The sequence below is a fragment of the Rhinatrema bivittatum genome, chromosome 5, assembly GCF_901001135.1.
Source record: "Rhinatrema bivittatum chromosome 5, aRhiBiv1.1, whole genome shotgun sequence".
Taxonomy (NCBI): Eukaryota; Metazoa; Chordata; class Amphibia; order Gymnophiona; family Rhinatrematidae; genus Rhinatrema; species Rhinatrema bivittatum.
The window spans coordinates 224327567-224348557 of NC_042619.1; the positions used below are offsets into that span (position 1 = coordinate 224327567).

At 43.4% G+C, this 20991-nt stretch overlaps 1 protein-coding gene across 2 annotated transcripts in view; it reads right to left on the reverse strand.

Moving 5' to 3' along the window:
- MAP3K15 (mitogen-activated protein kinase kinase kinase 15) overlaps positions 1–20991 on the reverse strand; it is a 257005-nt gene that overhangs the window by 38055 nt on the left and 197959 nt on the right. For both annotated transcript variants that reach the window (XM_029603361.1, XM_029603362.1), the window contains 5 exons: positions 20161–20291; positions 17279–17384; positions 12058–12215; positions 10430–10613; positions 4803–4983 (listed from right to left, as the gene is read on the reverse strand). In XM_029603361.1, coding sequence (XP_029459221.1) covers positions 4803–4983; positions 10430–10613; positions 12058–12215; positions 17279–17384; positions 20161–20291 — 760 coding nt within the window. The remainder of the gene's footprint in view (positions 1–4802; positions 4984–10429; positions 10614–12057; positions 12216–17278; positions 17385–20160; positions 20292–20991) is intronic.

Consider the following 20991-nt stretch of genomic DNA (forward strand, 5'->3'; position numbering starts at 1 on the left):
GTCAACCAGATATTTTGCTGTTATGCACAAAAAAAAAAGGCTGTAAAATACAAAGCGGAGGTGCAGGTTTTTACATGTAGTATTTGAAATTCTGCTTCCCCCAAGTTGTGAAAAGTTTTTTGAATAAAGGTATATTAAGTGCAGAGAAATGGTCAGCAAAAAAAGGGAGGTGATATTGCCCCTGGTGAGACCTCACATGGAATACTGTGTACAGTTCTGGAGACTGCACCTTCAAAAGGATATAAACAGGATGGAGTCGGTCCAGAGGGTCTTCATTCTAAAGCATATGGGGACAGACTTAAAGATCTAAACATATACACCCTGGAAGAAAGGCGAGATAGGGGGAGATATGACAGAGACATTTAAATATCTCCAAAGTTTTCATGCACAGGAGGCTGGCCTCTTTCAACAGAAAGGAGGATCTATAATGAGGGCTCATGGGATGAGGGTGAAAGCGGGTAGACTCAGGAGTAACGTAAGGAAATATTTTTTTTTTTACACAGAGGGTAGTGGTTGTATGGAACGGCCTCATAGTTGAGGTGGTGGAGACAAGGATAGTAATGTCTGTATAGAAATGCTAGAAGTCTAAAAAATAAGATGGGACAGTTAGAGTTTATAGCACAGAATGAAGAGGTAGATATAATTGGCATCTCAGAGACCTGGTGGAAGGACGATACCAATTGGTGGTGGGGTGGCACTATATATTAAAGAGGGCATTGAGACAAACAGGATAAAAGTTCTGCAGGAAATGAAATGGACAGGTGTCTACCTCAATATTGAATCTTTATGGATAGAAATTCCAGGTGAAAAGGGGAATAAAATAGCAGTGGGGTGTATTACCATCCACCTGGCCAGAATGAACAAACAGACAATGAAATACTAAAAGAAATTAAGGACATTTTTGAAGATGCATGGCAAGGGTTCTGTAGAAAATTCTGCTCATGGATACTATGTTTGAATACTCCCTGATACATAATTTCTTCTCGAAATATGGGGTTTTCATCTTTGTGCTGTTGCCTCTGAGAATGGTCTCCTGTGAACTTTTCATCAGATAAGTGTTTATACTTGCAAAATTAGAAAATTTAAAAAATATATTGTAACCTTTATTAGTTATGGACCAACCCCATAATTTGACATAAGGAAATTGAAGGCTGTGAGCTAAATGATGTAGTGCCTAGTATGAGGGCTTTATGATTATATGATAATTGCAGGTGGGCTTCTTGTTTTTGCCTATCATTATTTTGTCCCTGCAACAAGTTGGGCACCTTTATTTCCCCGTTGTTTAAAAATATTATCTTGGAAGCCCAGATAAGATGTACTCCATGCATTAGAAAAGGTGGAAAGAAGGCTAAACGACTACTGGCATGATTTAAAGGTGTGGTAAGGGAGGCTATAATAGCTAAAAAAGATCATCTTTCAAGAAATGGAAAAGGGATCCGAATGAAGAAAACAGAAAACAGCATAAGCACAGGCAAGTTAGATGCAAAGCACTGATAAGGAAGGCAAAGAGAGAATTTGAAAAGAAGCTTGACGTAGAAGCAAAAACTCATAATAAAAACCTTTTCAAGTACATTCGAAGTAAAAAGCTTTTTGAGGGAGTCAGTTGGACCATTAGATGATCAAGAGATAAAAGGAGCACTTCAGAATGACAAATCATAGCACAGAGACTACATTAATTATTTGCTTTGGTCTTCACTGAGTAAGATGTGAGAGAGATACTCATGCCAGAAATGATATTAAAAGGTGCTGATTCAGCAGAATTGAAACAAATCTCAATGTACCTGCAAGAGGTAATAAGGCAAATTGAGAAACTAAAGAATAGCAAATTACCTGGACCAGATGATATATATCCCAGAGTGCTGAAAGAATTAAAAAATGAAATTATCTGCTATGAATAATTTGTAAACTATCATTAAAATCATCTATGGTACCTGAAGACTGGAGGGTTGTCAATGTAATGCAATTTTTAAAAAGGGATCAAGGGGTGATCCAGGAAACTACAGACCAGTGAATCTGACATCTGTGCCAGACAAAATGGTAGAAACTATTATAAAGAATAAAACTGCTGAACATATAGGTAGGCATAGTTTAATGGGACAAAGCCAACATGGATTTAGTCAAGGGAAGTCTTGTTTCACAAACATGTTACATTTTTTTGAGAGCGTAAATAAACATGAGGATAAAAGTGAGCCAGTTGATATAGTATATTTGGATTCACGAGAGATTTTTTAGGAAATTAAATAGTCACGGGATAGGGGGCAGTGTCCTATTATGGACTGAGAACTGGTCAAATAATAGAAACAGAGAGTAGGTCTAAAAGGTAAATTTTCTCAATGGAGAAAGGTGAATAGTGGAGTGCCTCAGGGATCCGTTCTGGGACCACTGCTTTTTAATGTATTTATAAACGACATGAAAATGGGAAAAATGAGTGAGGTGATCAAATGTGCAGATTACACAAAATTATTCAAGTAGTCAATCACAAGAGGGTTATGAGAAATTTCAGGAGGACCTTACATAACTAGGAGACTGGGCATGCAAATGGCAAATTAAATTTAATGTGGACGAGTGCTAAGTGATGCACTTAAGGAAAAGTAACCCAAATTATAGCTATATAATGCAAGGTTCCACATTAGGAGTCGCCATTCAGAAAAAGGATCTAGGCACATTCATTGATAATATGTTGAAATCTTCTGCCCAGTGTGCTATAGCAGCCAAGAAAGCAAATAGAATGATAGTAATGATCAAGAAAGGAATGGAGAATAAAGCAGAGAATAACATAATCTTGAGTATTGTGTTCAGTTCTGGTCACCACATCTCAAAAAAAGATATAGCAGAATTAGAAAACGTACAGAGAAGGGCGACCAAAATGATAAAGGGAATGGAATGATTCGCCTATGAGGAAAGGCTAAGGAATTTAGGACTCTTCAACTTGGAGAAGAGACGGTTGAGGGGAGATATGATAGAGGTCTATAAAATAGTGAATAGCATGGAATGAGTAAACATTAATCAGCTATTTAGTCTTTCAAATAATACAAAGACCAGGGGACACACAATGAAGTTACTAGGTGATATATTTAGAACTAATAAGAGAAAATATTTTTTTACACAAAGCTTTGGAATTCATTGCCAGAGGATGAGGTAAAAGCTATTATTGTAGATGTGTTTTAAAAAGGTTTGGATAAGTTCCTGGAGAAAAGTTCATAAAGCATTATTAATGTGGAGTTGCAGAAATCCACTTCTTATCCCTGGGTTAAGCAGCTTGGAATCTATCTACCCCCTTGGGATCCTGCCAGGTACTTGTGTCCTGGATTGGCCACTGTTGGAAACAGGATACTGGGCTTGATGGATCTTTGGTCTGACCTAGTATGGCAAATCTTTTCTGAATTCAAGAAAGCATAGGACAAGGACAGGGAATCTCTGAAGGAGTGGTAGGGATTGTAAAGTTGAATAGTTGGGTTGCAGTGAGTGCTCATAGGCCTTTAGTCTCAGTGAAACCACTTCTGACATGTCACACAAGAAGTCATTATTCCTGTTCCCCTAAGTTTTTGATTATTCATAAGCAGCCTTTAACAAGTATAACATTATAACATTAATTACCACAAAAACCTCTAGACCTGTTTTCACATAATAATTAAAAAAACAAACAAACCAGAGAACAGTATAAAGAATTAAAAACATATATATTTTCCCATTTTCATCCTGATTGCTTTATATAATGTTATCATTAAAACTAACATGTACATTTGTATATATATCTCGTATTATCATCCCCTGCCCTATAAACCGCTACCTGTTAATGTTATTATTGTAAAGCTTGTTCTAAGTTATTATTATTATTATTATTATTGTAAAGCTTGTTGCTAAGTTATGTTACATTGTGAACCGAGGTGATGTTTTGCAAACGTGCCTCGGTATATAAGAAACCCTTAAATAAAATAAAATAAAATAAAAATATAAGATATTTGTTGTAGTATGCACATGATGGTAGTTGCAATAATGTGTACTTAGCACTTTAGATGTTTTGTATTATAAAAAAATAAAATGTAAAATTTCCTTTGCAAATGTTTTAATTCTTCATACTGTAACATTATAACATAACATTTGTTTTACAACCATGTAGTTATTTATCTAGACAGTCTGAAGCTATAGGATAGATAAAGATGCTGAGCTACAAAGTTGTAGAACATTTTGAAAGTGATATGAGGTTAGTTGACATTCCATCTAAAAACAGAGACGAGGTCAGTTTACATTCCATCTAAGATTATGGAAACATACCTAGAACTAGAACAGGATGAGGCCAATTGATATTCCATCTGAGATTATTGAAAATATTCTTAGAACAGATACAAGGCTGTTAACACCGCAAATTCCAAGAAAACATTTATATATTTATTTATTTACATGGGATGAGGATTGAATTAGCTTGGAGAATAAGAGCAAATTACCATACAGCCATTCAAATTATTTGTTTATAATAGAAAGCCAATCATAGAAATTGTGACAATTATGTAACCTAGTTTAGGGTTTGGAAATATACAACTGTAAATTCTATATAATGCTTTGTTATCAGTAAAATCATTTGAGAGGAAGTTTATGCTAGTGCACTCTGCCTCTCCATAAGGCCTGGGAACAAGTAACAGGCTAAAAAGCACAAAAGTTAAATTCCAAAAATGTATGGCACTAAATGTGACTTTTAAGGACTTCTGCTTGTGCCCCACTTGTGTTCATCTGGCTAAGCTGAGTTATGAACTTTGCATAAGCTGGCAGCCAGGAAGCTGGCTCACGGCACAAGGCTGCTTTACCTCAATAAGTTGGAAATGGGAGCCTTTGTGGGAGGTATTTCAGAGATGGATCTTTTTGGCCTTTCAAAGAACAGGTCTTGCTTTGTGTCCGAGTCTGGGGAAATGGAGCCGTGCTCACTGCTGCTGCTGCCAGCGAGCTCTCCGTGTACCGGGAGCGGTAGGGACGTGCTGCGGTTATAGTCTGCAAAGGAAAGGAAAGCACCAGAGTCACCCTCGGAGCCACAATCAGGGTCACTCTCAAAGTCGCAATCCCAGCCATCCCCAGAGTCCTCATCAGAGCTATGCTAGGGATCAGACCAGGCCGGGCCAGAGCTCCTATAGTATGATGTTCACCATTGGCATCAGAAACAGCCATCACACAGAAAAAATACATGCAAATTAAAATGTAGTCTCAGTATTTTCCTGTTAGACGATTAAGCAATGATTTCCTGCCATGTTTGTTGGAGTTGAAGGTCCAAGATTAATTTGGACTTTCCTACCTCGTTTTTCCTGCCAGGGCTGGATGCCCAGACAAAGGCATCTCTCTTCTCCCCTGCAGGGGCAATTTCTGTACCTCCCGAAGTCCAGCTCATCACCGCCATCACAACATGAGCTGTTATCGTCAAACCTCAGCTTGTACTGGAAACAGCTTTGGTAGTTTACACAACAGTAAGGTCCCCACTGCAGGCTTCTGTGGTGCAAGAGAATCTCTCCAGTCTTTAAAAACAGAAACCCTCCCACTATAAGAAAGCCATGTTCCCTGCACCTTTGCAGCCCCCCCCCCCCTTAAAGCAAGATTTCATCATCTGCCATCTCAAAAGGTACTGATGCGAAAGTGCCCCCTGGCAGTTTTTAGTTCTACTGTGATATAAATAAACTGAACTCTTCTTTACTCAGAAGCCCCCTTTGTGTTTGTAGGGTGTGTGTGTGTGTGTGGGGGGGGGGGGGGGGTTGGGGAGGGGGGTTGTTTTGCATTGTTAAATTAAAATATATGCATAATATTATCATTAATATAATCATGATACTATGAAGCATTTCTGAAAAAAATGCTATTACCTTTATATTTTGGCCTGGCAGCTTTTCTCGTGGTCCTTTGGGCTTCTAGAGCAATTGGAACTGGCCTCTCCCAGCGCTAAGGGCTTTTTCCCTCTTTTTAATCCACTCCTGTTCAGCCCCGTCGTTGCAGAGACAGGCCCAGAATGTTACCTTCATGACCCAGCACACACATGCGCTTAAGTAGCCACCAGGTGTCGCTGCTGCACAATGGCCAGGACTCCCTAGCCTCTTGGGGCTGTGAACTCTGTCTCCCAGAACTTACAGTACTGCTTTTGTTATTTATGTTAAGCACGCTAATAATTCTAAAACAGCTGTATATGCTGAAGACATTTATATTCCTCAAAGATGTAAATAATGCATAAGAAGCAAATCTTGTCAGAGGAAAGAAAATTCTAGAAAAAGAGGTCATAGTATGAGGCTCCAAGGGGGTAAGCTCAGGGGGGGGGGGGGGATGAAACAGGGCATTTTGTGATAAAGTACCTGTGGACTCTACACCAATTTTTAAAGCAGAAATGGCTGTCAGAATTGTCCTCCCAGAAGCAACATTAGAAAATATTTCTTCACTGTAAGGGCGGCAGCTGCAGGGAGCAGCCTCATGGTGATTTAGTTCAATCCATCTGAATCATTACCCATGAAAACCTTCTCCAGTACGGGTACCTCCCCAACATCCTCTTCAGTAAACACCGAAGCAAAGAAATCATTTAATCTTTCCGCGATGGCCTTATCTTCTCTAAGTACCCCTTTAACTCCTCAATCATCTAACGGTCCAACTGAGTCCCTCACAGGTTTTCTGCTTCTGATATATTTTTTAAAGTTTTTGCTGTTAGTTTTTGCCTCTACAGCCAACTTCTTTTCAAATTCTCTCTTAGCCTGTCTTATCAATGTCTTACATTTAACTTGCCAATGTTTATGCTTTATCCTATTTTCTTCTGTTGGATCCTTCTTCCAATTTTTGAATGAAGATCTTTTGGCTAAAATAGCTTCTTTCACCTCCCCTTTTAACCATGCCGGCAATTGTTTTGCCTTCTTTCCACCTTTCTTAATGTGTGGAATACATCTGGACTGTGCTTCTAGGATGGTACTTCTGACTTTGCCCGAATCAGCCAATCGTCCAAATACGGATGCACTAACAACCCCATTCTGCGGAGCTGAGCTGCCACCACTACCGTTATTTTGGTAAACGTCATGGGGGCTGTAGCAAGACCGAAGGGCAGAGCTTGAAACTGGTAGTGCTGACCCAAAACAGCAAATCTCAGAAACGTCTGGTCCACGTTGGGATCCGAGCGGATCCCAACATGTAAATACGCCTCCGTCAAATCCAGAGATGCGAGAAACTCCCCCAGTTGAACTGAAGCAATGACTGGCTGCAACGTCTCCATGCGGAATCGTGGAATGCGAAGACACCAGTTGACCCGCTTTAAATTGAGAATGGGCCAGAAGGACCCCTCTTTTTTTGGCACGATGACATAAATGGAGTAACGCCCTTGACGTTGAGCCGACCGGGGAACCGGAACAATTGCGCCGAGATCGAGAAGGCGCTGCAAGGTCTGCTTTGCTTTGCAGCATACCCACATGGGGATGTCAGAAACTGGTGGCACGGACGGCGTGCAAAATCTAAAGCGTAGCTGTGCTTTATCACAGAAAGAACCCACTGGTCCGAAGTGATCTTGGCCCACTCCTCGAAAAACAGAGACAGTCTGCCCCCGATTACTGGAACCAAGGAGGTGGACCGGCTGCCCATCACTGGATAGATTTTCCGGCTGGGGTAGACTGGGAGGTACCGGGTCTACCAAAACACCGTCCCCGAAAGGACGAGGACCAGGCTTGCGTCCGGGCAGTATTTTGCCGAAAGGACAAAGTGGACGTTCGAGGCGCCCGAGATCTGCGACCCCCCACGAAAGCGGGATCTAGACGAAAAAGATCCTCTCGACCGAGGTCTGTCTTCAGGCAGCCTGTGGACCTTATTCTCACCCAAAGACTGAATCATATCCTCCAGTTCTTTGCCAAAGAGCAACTTGCCCTTAAAAAGGAGAGACCCCAAATGGGATTTTGAAGACACATCCGCAGACCAGTTTCGTAACCACAACAATCGATGGGCCGAGAAAGCGGAAACCATGGATCGAGCGGATGTCCGTAGAAGGTCGTAAAGGTCATCCACACTATAAGCCACCACCACCTCGAGATGCCCTGCCTGACAAGCCTCTTCTTCAGACAGAGACTTGTTGGCCTGCAGCTGTTGTACCCAGCGAAGCCTGGCTCTCAAACCAAAATTACTACACTTGGCCGCCCGGACTCCCAGTGCAGAGACCTCAAATATCTTTCTAAGCTGCAGCTCTAGCTTTCGATCCTGCAGATCCTTGAGAGCTGTGGACCCTGCGACTGGTACAGTACTACCGCATCCACCTTCGGCACCCGAAGAATCTCCAAAGCCTCCTCCGGCAGAGGATAAAGCTTGTCCATTGCCTTTGTAACCTTCAACCCCAAATCTGGGGTGTCCCATTCCCTAAATAGGAGGTCTGTAGCCGAAAAAATGGAAAAGGAAGGATGTATGCAGACCTCGCAGGCCCAATAAGACAGGATCCATAGACCCCAAACGGGGTTCAGCTGGAGGCGCCTCAATCCCTCATTCCCCCAAAATGCCGGGAGTGAGAGGGCCCAGTTCCTCCTTGCGGAACAGGCAGACAACTTTAGGGTCATCCCTCTCGACTGCCTGGGACCCTCGGCCAGCACCCTGCTGTTGGTCCCCGTCCCCCTCTACCCCCTTTGGGGACTGGGTTGGAATATCCTGACCATCCGGATCTACGGTAACCAAGGACGTGTCCGAATCCTCCTGCGGAGGTATAGTCCGGAAAGGGCGCTTAGATTTGGAGGACCCTCCCCGTCCATCAGACTGGGGCTGCTTCCGGGCTTGAGAGAGTGGTACCGAGAAATTCCCCCTGTCAGCTGAGTGCCTTTTACTGGCCTTCCGAGCCTTAAAGACCTTGTGCATTAATAACACAAAGTCTGAGGTAAATAAAGAGGAGGAATAATCAGAATCCATGTCCAGCTTCTCTCCCTGTGCATTTGAGTCAGAAATGACAGGAGACTTAGGCCGCAGAGCAGGCTGCTGAGGTGACGGCGGCGGGAGATTTCCCTCCCCCACCGCTAGCTGAGCCGCCGAGGTGAAGGGGCTCAAAATGGCATCGTTTCCCGCGCTCAGCAGGAATGGCCTGGGGGAATGGACTGGAAAGGTTCTGAATGCCAATGCAACAGATCTACCCCGAAGAACCACCCCCTCAGTGGTCTCGGAGGATCCCTTGCCTCCGGGGATGCAGGCTGAACACAGCCCATCCCTAGAGAAGCGCTTGCGAGTGGAGCCGCTCGCCCGACACGCTGCCTTGCGCGGCATGAGGGAGGCGAGGAGAAAAAATTAAACCAGAGAAAGAAAAAAATCCCCCACTCCCGAATCGCCGTGGCAGAGAAGAAAAGGGAGAGCCCCAACAGTACCAACAACGCTTCGTTTCCTGTTTATTAATTTAGTTAGCTTTTTTTTTCAAACCTGTTCCGTTGCCAACAGATCCTGGTTCTGAGGCGGTCCCGTTGGGGTGAGTGATCTGGGCTCCCCGGTATCTCCCCAAGCTCTGGTGCACTATAGACAAGAAGGGCCCTCGACCCTTAGCCGCAGCTGGCGTGCACACCAGGGGGGATGGTCCCCTCAGGACCTGCCAACCCCCCTGGGAGTCTGAAGGATGCTTACCTCCCAACGGAGCAACTGAGTCTAACTTTTTTTTTTTCAATCAAAATAACTTTAAATAAAAGCCTATCCACAACCTTCCTGCTATTCTGTCTATTATTATCTCTTTTTTTTTTTTTTTTTTTAAATAACTAGAACAGACTGTGAGTGTTGCACCCCCACCATCTGCTGGAGACAGAGTAATACTGGCAGACTGTGGGTGGCACCTAGGCATAAAGGGCAGAGTCTGTCGAAACTTGCTCTGTCTCCATCTGCTGGAGGGGAGGCAAAACCCAGGAGTCTGGACTGATCCGGGGACGTACAGGGAACATCATTTTTCTTTACACATTATTTTTTTGCTCAAAGACGTCCTGCTTTACCCAGAAATATAATCATGTTAATGACAGGAGCAAACAACAAAGTCCAACAGGAAGCTGTGCACTCTGCGTGTTTTGCTTTTGCATTTAGGCCCTAAAAAGCTTTTATTTAAACAAGGCTTCATGGTAGTTTCCAAGGACACTGAATCATGTCTTTATACCTTGATCTGAACAGGAATGAACCAGAAAGCCTCCATATTATTAACTTTCTCGGTTTTCCTCTTAGTATTAGGCAGAATTAAAATATGCACAGTGTATGTGCCTAATTTGACTTCAAGTAATAAAGTTGACTGAGCTCCTGTTATTAAACTAAGGTATTTAATTACTTGGGATTTAGAAAAATCAAGATGCTCATTTGCTGTGGATTTTCCTTTGTTTGCATGAGGCTAATGAGTTACACAGTGTGCTTCCCAGAATCTGGTTGTGTGCTCCGGAGCCGTGAGTGGCTGCTGAGCTGTAGATAACTTGGCGTGTGTTGACTTTCCTGGCAGCGACCTCCTTACCTGAAGGCTTGAAGGCGATCTTATTCTTCTTGCTCTTGATGACCTGCTTCAGGAAGGGGTCCTTGAGCAGGTCCGCTGCAGTGGCCCGTTTAATGGGGTCAGGCTCGAAGCAGAGGACAATGAAGGCCCTGCCCTCTGCCGACATCGATTCTGGAATCTCCGGGTGGATTTTAAACATCCCCACCTGTAATCAGGGAAGTGCACAATGGGGGTATTATTCCAGCGCATTCTAAGGCTGGGTAGGAGCTGCTAAAATCTATGAATACATAGGGTAAATGTATGGACACATTAGAACTTCTCAACATGATGGAGGCAAATTTCTAACAGCCGCATAGCAGCAAAGCACTCGGGTACTTTCTCTTTGGGAATTGGCTAAAGGTATATGGATACAAAGGTACCATTGTATTTCCCCTCTGCACCTCGAGTCCTGGGGAGAAACTGCTCATGTATAACTGAAAATGCACTCCAAACATGCCCAGAGAATGCCCTGAAAGCAGAGCAATTAAATCAGGGCTTCCCAGACCTGTCCTGGAGTCCCCCCAGCTTTTTAGGATATCCACATGAGATAATTTACATATACCAGCTCGTCAATGTATGCTGAAGTATCTCATGCATATTTACTGTGGATATCCAGAAATAACAACTGGCTGGGCAGTCATCAGATAGTGACTGTTCCACTAAATATACCCTGCTAGTTAGCCAGCTACTATATGTATAACAAGCTAACTAGCACAGCTGCAGAAAGGCTGAATATGGACCTCTAGGTGTCTAACGTCATGGTTAGGCAGGAAGACAATGGATAGACCAGTAGCCTTAGACAGGGATACTGTATTGTACAATTGGTTAAAAACGTCCAACTCTGGCCTAATTTTGTCAAAATGGCTGCAGCAGGGGCTTTGTGTACAAAGCTGGTATAATATGAACTTCTTTATTGCTGGTGGTATTGGAATAATAAATAAACTGTCAATATTGTGTTGTGTTCACATATGAGCATAGTATCCCTCTGTAAGTTTGACCTATGCACCCATTTTGGCGAAACTCGGCCAGAGATGGGCGTTTTTAACCAATTGTTCAAAAAGTATCCCTATCTAAGGCTACTGGTCTATCCATTGTCTTCCTGCCTTCTGGCTCTGATAGACCGGCTTCCGGTTTGTTTCCTGGGTCCATAACTTCATGGTTAGACTCTTAGATCCCTTTGAAAAATATCCTTGATAAGACCAAGAGTTTCACAATTAGAGCTGTTATCTCACCCAGGTCAACCTACATTTTCTGATTCAGGCCTGGGTTTGCCCCACTCATGCATGAAAACACAGTTCTGATTTCCCCAGTTGTCCAGGCAGGTTCTCTGAAAATCAATTCAAAGACCTGCAGGTACATCACATTATTTATTTATTTTATTTATTTATTTATTGGGTCTTATATACCTTCACTCGGATTCCATCGTAACGATTTACAACAATAAATACATTATAAACAGTAAAACATCCAGGTAAAACATAAGACAATATAAAACTGAAAAGAATACAACTAATAGCAACATTTCATAAAATGATCCTAAAATACATCAAAAACTCCTGTTCACTCCTCCTCAGGCTTTTGAAGATTGCTGTAAAAGAAATCGGACTTACTTTAAACATTGCAGCTTGGGGCTCCCCCAGCTCATGGAAGGGTGGTTTACCCGTTGCCATTTCTATGATGGTACATCCCAAGGACCAGATATCAGCCGGCGCTCCGTACCCACGTGGTCCCTTGTCGATAATTTCAGGAGCCATGTACTGTAATGTTCCTGGCGAGTGAGTGAGAACACACCCAGACTTTCATTACATTCTCTTCTAAATTCCATTAATAAGAGCATAAAAATGGCAGTCGTCCCCTTAAGCCAACCTCCTCTACCCCACCTCGGTACATTGTCAGCATTTCCCCACCAAAAAAGCCTCAAAGCAGCAACCTCTCCTCCTTCTCAGCTGTGCTAAATAAAACTGGATCTCCACACATGGCGATATCCGATTCTTTCCTGCTCTATGGGTGATAGTATCAAAATCAACGTGGCCCAATCAGATTTTGCGTGTCTCTGTGTGCGTATGTGCACATGTGCTCCCTAGAATGCAGGGAGGAAGAGTTTAACGTTCCCCGCAGTGGGTACTTTTGAAATATTCCCACTTACATGGTGAAAATAAGTAACTTTAATAAGCTTTAGTATTATAGCTGCATTGCTATTCCACCTGCATCAACAAACAAGTTGTAGGCCAAGACCTTTTTATTGGACTAATTCAATATATCTGTGACGAGTGTTCAAGAGTTATCCTCTCTCTATCAGGTTACATTAAGAACATAAGAATATAAGATATGCCATGCTGGGTCAGACCAAGGGTCCATCAATCCCAGTATCCTGTTTCCAATAGTGGCCAATCCAAGTCACAAGTACCTGGCAAGTACCCAAACATTAGGTAAATCACAAGCTACTATTTCTTATTAATTACCATAATAACATTTTATGGATTTAACCTCTAGGAACTTATCCAAACCTTTTTTAAACCCAGTAACACTAACTGCTGTAACCACATCCTCTGGCAATGAATTCCAAGTTTAACTATACGCTGAGTGAAAAATAATTTACTTCGATTTGTTTTAAATGAGCTACTGGCTAACTTCATGGACTGCCTCTTGGTCCTTCTATTATCTGAGAGAGTAAATAACTGATTTACATTAACTTGTTCAAGTCCTTTCATGATTTTGTAAACTTGTATTATATCCCCCCTCAGTCATCTCTTCTCCAAACTGAAAAGCCCTAACATCTTTAGCCTTTCCTCATAGGGCAGCCATTCCATGCCCCATATCATTTTGGTCGCCCTTCTCTGCACTTTCTCCAGTGTAGCTATATCCTTTTTGAGATGCAGTGACCAGAACTACACACAGTATTCAAGGTGCGGTCTCACCATGGAACGATACAGAGGCCAGGGCCGGTGCAAGACTATTGGGCGCCCTAGGCGACCCTTGCGCTGCTCCCACTTCCCCGGTCGTGTCCCCTCCCCCGGTCGCGCCCATCCCCTGTTTCGGTGCCGACTGTATGCTTCTCATGGCTGCTCTTCGGCGCCCCCTACGGCTCAGCATCCTAGGCGACTGCAGAAGTTCGCCTAATGGATGCACCGGCCCTGACAGAGGCATTATGACATCCTCCGTTTTATTTACCATTCCCTTCCTAATAATTCCTAACATTCTGTTTGCTTTTTTGATTGATACAGCACACTGAGACGACGATTTCAACGTGTTATCCACTATGACGCCTAGATCTCTTTCCTGGTTATTAACTCCTAAGATACAACCTAACATTGTTTAACTACAGCAAGGGTTATTTTTCCCTATATGCATCACTTTGCACTTGTCCATGCTAAATTTCATCTGCCATTTGTAAGCCTAGTCTCGCAAGGTCCTCCTGCAATTCATCACAATCTGTTTGAGATTTAACTACTCTGCATAATTTTGTGCCATTCGCAAATTTGATCACCTCACTCATCATACCCCTTTCCAGATCATTTTTATATATATTAAAAAACATCGGTCCAAGTACAGGTCCCTGAGGCACTCCATTGTTTACCTTTTTCCACTGTGAAAACAGACCATTTAATCCTACTTTCTGTTTCCTGTCTTTTAACCAGCTTGCAATTCATAAAAGGACATCACCGCCTATCCCATGACTTTTTAGTTTTCTTAGAAGAATCTCATGCGGGATTTTGTTGAACGCCTTCTGAAAATCCAAATACACTACATCTACCAGTTCACCTTTTTCCACATGTTTATTCACCTCTTCAAAAAAATGTAGGAGATTTGTGAGGCAAAACTTCCCTTGGGTAAATCCATGTTGGCTAAATCCCATCAAACCATGTCTATCTAAATGTTTTGTGATTTTATTCTTTATAGCAGTTTCCACGATTTTTCCCAGCACTGAAGTCAAACTCACCGATCTATAGTTTCCCGGATCACCCCTGGATCCCTGTTAGACCGGGTTTACATAGAGCAGAGTCAGCTAGGTCATATGTTGCCTGCCTAGGCTGTTATAATTTAATAAAGAGGGAAGGTGGGCATTGACAGCAACAGTAAAACTTTAGGTTTTAAAAGGCCTACATCTCATGATGGGTGAAGCAGTGCAATGCTTTTCTTTCAGCCTGATGAAGGGTGCGTCTTCCTCACATGCTAGTCAAAAACTGTATCAAGGTAGTCCAATAAAAAGGTCTCATCTTACAGATTTGTTTGTTTAAGGGATAGGAAAGCTAATATCCTTATCAAGTCCTGTTTGTGCTTATTTCAAAACGTTTGACCTTCCTATGTTATTGTGTTCTTCTTTGTGCACTTCCAGCATTCCCTTTCAGTGCTCTGACTGTGAGGTCATTAAAAGAGCAATCTTCCCATGATAAAGGTTCACCTGCTTAGGTGTCTTTCTGTTCCTCTCTGTAACGGGTTATTTCATGGCTGTGAAGATTGATTCTTGTATTTGGTTTGCTTCTCCAGCGCAGCATCCCTTGACACATTTTTTTGCACTGGATCAGGTTTGCTGCATGCATAGAAAAGCATGAATGTGAACCTTGAATATCCTTCCCATATGGATAGCTATAGGGTCTTGTGATATGTGCTGACACAGCTCGTATCAAAGTATCTTGCATGATTTTCTGCCATTTGTTTCTATTTGGAGCTTACTTCTTGTAAGTTTTTTTTTCAGGTCAGGTAGTTGCCGGAACTGGAGGAACAGGAAATATTTTTCTCAGTAAATTCATCCTGCAGAGGTAATGACTGCAGGTCTTATTCCAAGTTGTATGATACTATGAGAGATACCCATCCCATGTGATTTTCTTGGAGACTTTTTGTTTGAAGGATTCATTTGAACTTTGAAGAGTTTTATCCCTGCCCTTTGGATCAGAACCAATACGATGGTATCGTATAACTTGGTTGGTTTATAACAAGCTTTTTTTGTGTGCGACATATGTAAGCTGGAGCTCTGAAGGTAACTGTATATGTCAGTTGGTTTTCTGTATACAGATGTTTGGAGATGTTCATTATTGATTGAGACTGTAAAATATCTCTGTCCGTGGAGTAGATGTTTTGTGTCTGATTGTGGGATAGAATGTATTTTTACAATTTTTTCAACCACTACTACTGCTGTAGGATGAATTATTAAAATAATATTCCTGCATCTCCCTTTCTAGCCTTCCAGTAACCATCTGCAAGATATTATGATGATAGCACAGCTCATCACATTCAAAATAAAGGGTTCCCAATCATGCTCTCCTACGCATGCAGTATACATGATCCAATGCAAAAAGTGTGAAGAGGGATGCTACATTAGTTAACCAAGTCCAACAAATAACCCGGAAAGGGATGGAGCAGCAAAGTTTTGGTCTTCTCAGAAGAGGCATGCATCCAGCATAGAGTGCCAAGTCTTCCCAGCAGAGCATGGACCCACTAGCGCAAGAGAGCAGAGGAAAATCCCTAACTGTTAAGTGCTGGTCTGGACCCAATGGGGAACAGCACAAATCTGCCATAAGACTTACAGTATCCATGGGCCCAGCTGCACTCCTACACATAGGTGAGACTCTGGGGAGTTCAACAGGAGAAAGAAAGGGGGAGACAGTTATAGTGTAAGAAAAGGGATGCAAGATATCTCTTTTTTTTCAATGGTGATGCTTTGCAGGCATTAATACCCAAGTAGCTGTTATACTGCTCAATCTCTTGTGGGAATCTGTAGCTGTACTGTTTAATAAAACCTGTTTTTAGTGCCTGCCCTGTTCACAACCCATCTGATTTGGGAGGAGTTTCCTGGGGAGAAGGGAGGGAAACCTTGCCCACAATGCCCATTTTCCCCAAGTGAAAGCACCAAGACCCAAGTATGCAAGGATCAACAAAGTCCACCCAAGGGCAAGCTCTAGCCAGGCAAGTCCCAAACGCAGGAATGCCCACAGGGTACTTGGATGTGGGGGCATAACATACAAAACCACCTTTGGGGAATTTTTCTCATGGTCCAATAAAAATAACCACATCCAACTGCATGAAGCAAAAGGACTTCATACACAGTGCAGTCCCCAGAGGCAAACAGCTGCTGGTCAGGGCACCAAGGTAACAGAGAGGTGACCACCAGGACCCATAAATATGTAACTCTGGAAAACCCAACTGGTAGAGGAGCCCAAGATCCCGCAGCAGAGAAAGGAGGCCTTCGCGCCCCCCAAGAGACACAGAGAGGGAAGTGGAAAAGAAATATGAAAGTGTGCCCAGAGAACTGATCTGCTGAGAATTTCATATGGCTGACAAAGGACTTGCATGAGGATAATAAGACCTGGGGAAGAAGTTTTTGGGGAAAAGCAGCCAGTTTTTCAGTCAAAGTAAGACAAGAATCAGCCCTGAGTCCCTTTCTTCTCATACTAGTACTGGATACACAGACAGAAGATGACCAGTGGAAGCCCCCATGATGCAGGATTATTTGCAGACAACACTGAGCTAAGTGCAGAAAGCAAGATGAAATAGAAAATGACCCGGAAAGATGAGTATGATGCATGAAAGAAGAATGACTGAAGACGAGCAGAGTGACGCGGAGCACATGGTGGCAAAACTCAGTAGAAAGCGTGAGAACTGGAAAGAGAAGGAACTGAAGTGGGTTGAGGAGTTTAGATACTCAGGAAGAAAACAAAAACAAGGGGATCCCTTGCTGGAGAGATAAGAGAGAGGACCAAGACTAGACGGCTCAAATGGAGAGAAGTGCTATTACCTATGATAAGGGAATCCCAGTCTGGTGTACGAGATGGCAATAAGACCAGCACTAGTCTATGGAGTTTCTTTGATGAAACTCCTCACTATTTCTCTTACCAGTAAAAGTCTCGGTACAAGGATTCACCCCTGCGAGCCTCTTTGAAGTACCAAAATCCGAGATTTTCACCACCCCGCTGTACGTGTTCACCAGAACATTGTCTCCCTGAGGGAAGGAAAACGCAGATTTAAGAATGTTTGCTGGTAGACTCAGGTCTCCTCATCAAAAGCTGATACAATGCTGGTTTTGCTCCACTGCATGCAGAGACTGCTTTTCCTTGGGAAATCAGAAGTACATCTCCAGGTGTGGCATGGCCCACCGCCAGGAGTGCATCAGCCTCAACTGCTTGACTTGGAGGAGATGGCAACCCATACAGTCTTGAGAGAAAGAGCAAAGTTGTCTATCACTAAGGGGGCATTTCTAAACGATCCATGGCAGGGCTTTCCAAACTTAGCCCTGGGGATTCCATAGCCAATGGGGTTGTCAGAATCAGCATGAGATAAATTAGCATATACTGGGTTTCTAATGTATGCAAATGTATCTCACTCTTATTTACTGTGGATATCCTGAAAACCTGACTGGCTGTGGGGTTCCCAGAGCAGATTTGGGAAGCCCTGGCCTACAGTGTTGCAAGATATGCACATACCTTGTAGCCAACTCCCAAACTATCTGATAATTTCATTAGCTAGAAGCAGCGGCGGATTCCCGATGAAGACCGGCCCGGGGATTCGCCGCCCAGGCCGGCCCAGGAGATACCACGTGGTCTGCCGAGTGCGGCTCTGTCACGGCCGCGCTCGGCAGACCACGTGACTAGCGCGACCTGCCCATCGGGGGATGCCCGATCCCCCAATAAGCCAATCCTCCCCTGGCTAGAAGCAAGTGTTTGCAGGGTATCCATGGACTTTGTACTTGCTATTTGTTCGGGTGGCCAATTGGGGATCAATCTGCATGGCTACTTTTGAAAATGTGCTGTTTACTCCCCTGACCTAAACACCCTCTCTTCCCTGCCCCCATCCCCACCATGAACCCCTCTTCCATCTAAACGTCTACACTGTGAAAACCAATGAGCACTCTTAATCATTTTGAGGAGGGCAATTTTTATCCAGGGGCAAATTACCCAGGTAAAAACCCACATATCTGGGCAAATCACTCTGAAAACTGTGCTCTGTGTATACTTTTGCCCTAATAAAAGTTGTTGCAGACTAGCATGTCAGTACTGCAGAGCTGCAACATTTTAATATGGTACTTTTTACTTATTAAAAAAATACTGTCTGGAAAAAGTCTGTTTTCTCAGTGCTGGCTTCTCTGAATGGTTGGCAATCGAGGCGGTGTAGCGGTTTTGCTGGGGATTGAAGTCAGTGGAGCTTTAAGGCTCCACTACAGGCTGCTAAATGCTCCGCATGGCTGACCTGGTACTAACAGGTAGTCTCTCCCACTATGTGCACCTATGTGGCCTGGGGAAAACAATCTTTAACTACGGATAACTGCAGCACTGAAAACTGTCTGCATTGCCTGAACCCCCTCCCCCCACCCCCCCCTGAAAATCAGACATCTGGAGGTCCACATTCAAAAGCCTGGTGAGAGGCAAAGTTACTCTGGAGCGAAGTGACTGAATAAATACCAAGTGCCAGTACCTGTCAGCTATGCCAGCGCTTAGTATTCAGGCCAGAGAGAGGACCTAGGAGCCTCTCCCTCCTCCAGCTGGGCTTCCTGCGCACTTTTGGGGATTCAGGGGTCGGCATTTTGTTTTCCCAAACCTGTCCTGGGGATCCCACAGAATCCCAACACAGCTGACACTCCAGCGTGTTAAAGACTTGATCATCTTGATGGACCTATGATCTTCTTTCACCTAACCACCTATAAGACTGAATAACTATGTTAACTATGGAGTCAATGTTAAAAGAAGTCTCCAAAGGCTAACTTATGCAGCTAATGATAGCTGAATAAGTTAACCTGGATATTCAGCCTACCTAAATAATTTGCAACCTAACCGGCTAGATTTGAATATCACTGGTGAGATTGCAAAGTTAATATGTTCCCGGAAACTTAAACTTAACTGGTGACATTCAAAGAATACCGCTGGTTAAGCGGTTATTTTTTAAAAAGAGAAGTTCACACAAGGTCCACATGGCCCAATTCAGCACCCTTCTGACTACAAATAACCCTCAGAAAGCAAAATAAAGTTGCAGGCCTCTAGGGCCAATAAAACTTCTTTCCCCATCACACCTCCCAAATTTACAAAATAAATGAACCTGGTGCTGCTGCTTTGTAAATTCACCCCTCCTCTCCCACCCCCACTAAAAGGTTTCTGTGAATTTCCCGCATCCCCTCCCACCCCAAACCTTGACAGCAGGCCACAGAGCTCAGATCTTGCGTCCGGCTCCCGACGCATCCCACATTGCTCCGATAGCCCGGCTGGTTGTATAAGATACTCGGATAAATTATTTGGCTAACTCCAAAATTGGCTATGTCTGCTCCACTCAGGATTACCCCCGGAACGCCTCTAAGAGCCTGTGATATTCAGGCACTTAGAGACACTTATCCGGATAACTTTTGAGACCTCTATGTCTCTGCAATCTAGTGAAGTCAAATTCTGAGCTCCCAGGCCAGAAACAACAGTCACATTTGCACAATCTGGGGAGATTTGATCTTCTACAAAAGTAAACATTATTAAACATTCTTACAACTGATCGCATTGTTGAGAACTTGGTTGACATTTCTGGAGCAAGTAACAATGAATGCAGATCAGAGCCTGACCCACCTGGCTTGCAGAGTGGTGCCAAAATGGCCTGCACTTTAGTTGTACAAGGAGCAGTGAGTGAAAAGTACCAGCGTTTGTCTCTCAGTGACACATTAGGATGTCACTGGCAGCTCTGCAATTCCTGCTCAAATAGTAAAACAGGCCTGTTACATTTTTTTAACAATGGCAGAAAGCTCTGACCTTTATATCTCTGTGGACGATCTGATTCTCGTGAAGATAATTTAATCCTTCCAAGATCTGCTTGGTATAAAATTTTATCGTGGGTTCTTTCATGGGGCCCCATTTTGATCTCAAGAGCACAGAAAGGCTGCCTGGATTAGGGGAAACAACAGGCATTAAACATTTCAAGTTTGATGGTATTAGTGAGTCCACAAAACGGAGGTTGTGTCCTGTGAACTGAACAAGTATCTCAGCGGCTGGAGGGAACCCCAGAAGTAATACTTCGGGAGTAGGCAGGTGATGCTGGAGGGAGAGATGAAGGAAAAGAATGATATGAAAACAGATTCACATGCAGGAATGTATATTGGGTGGGGAATACCATGAACCAGGCTGAAATGTTTACTATGAAGTTTCCAAGACCCCAGCTCCATCTAATCTAAGCTGCTGGAACCATTCTGAGGTGCCTTAGCCTAGTGATAATGGGGGCTCCATTCCTCGTTCTGTTTATTATTCATCCAGGTGACTATATCTCTGCACCTTAAAGGGCAGTGACATGCGAGGAGCCAAGTCTCATTGCTTCAGAGGACAGTGGCTGGGTATCCTTTTATCTGGAGTGGTTTTACTGTCAACAGGATCTCCATAATTTAGCCAAATTATGCAGATTTTCCCCAGGCAATTTAGTTTCTCTTCCTGAAATGCTTAGAGTTGATGGCTTAGCTCATGTGCAACAGATTATCCAGTGCCAGCACTTCTTCTTTACCAATGTGTAATGGACCGGCTTTCACGCACCCAAGTGGTTTATTACCAGGCTAAGCTCTGACTCATGCGAGGTCAGGCCAAAGGCTCATCAGG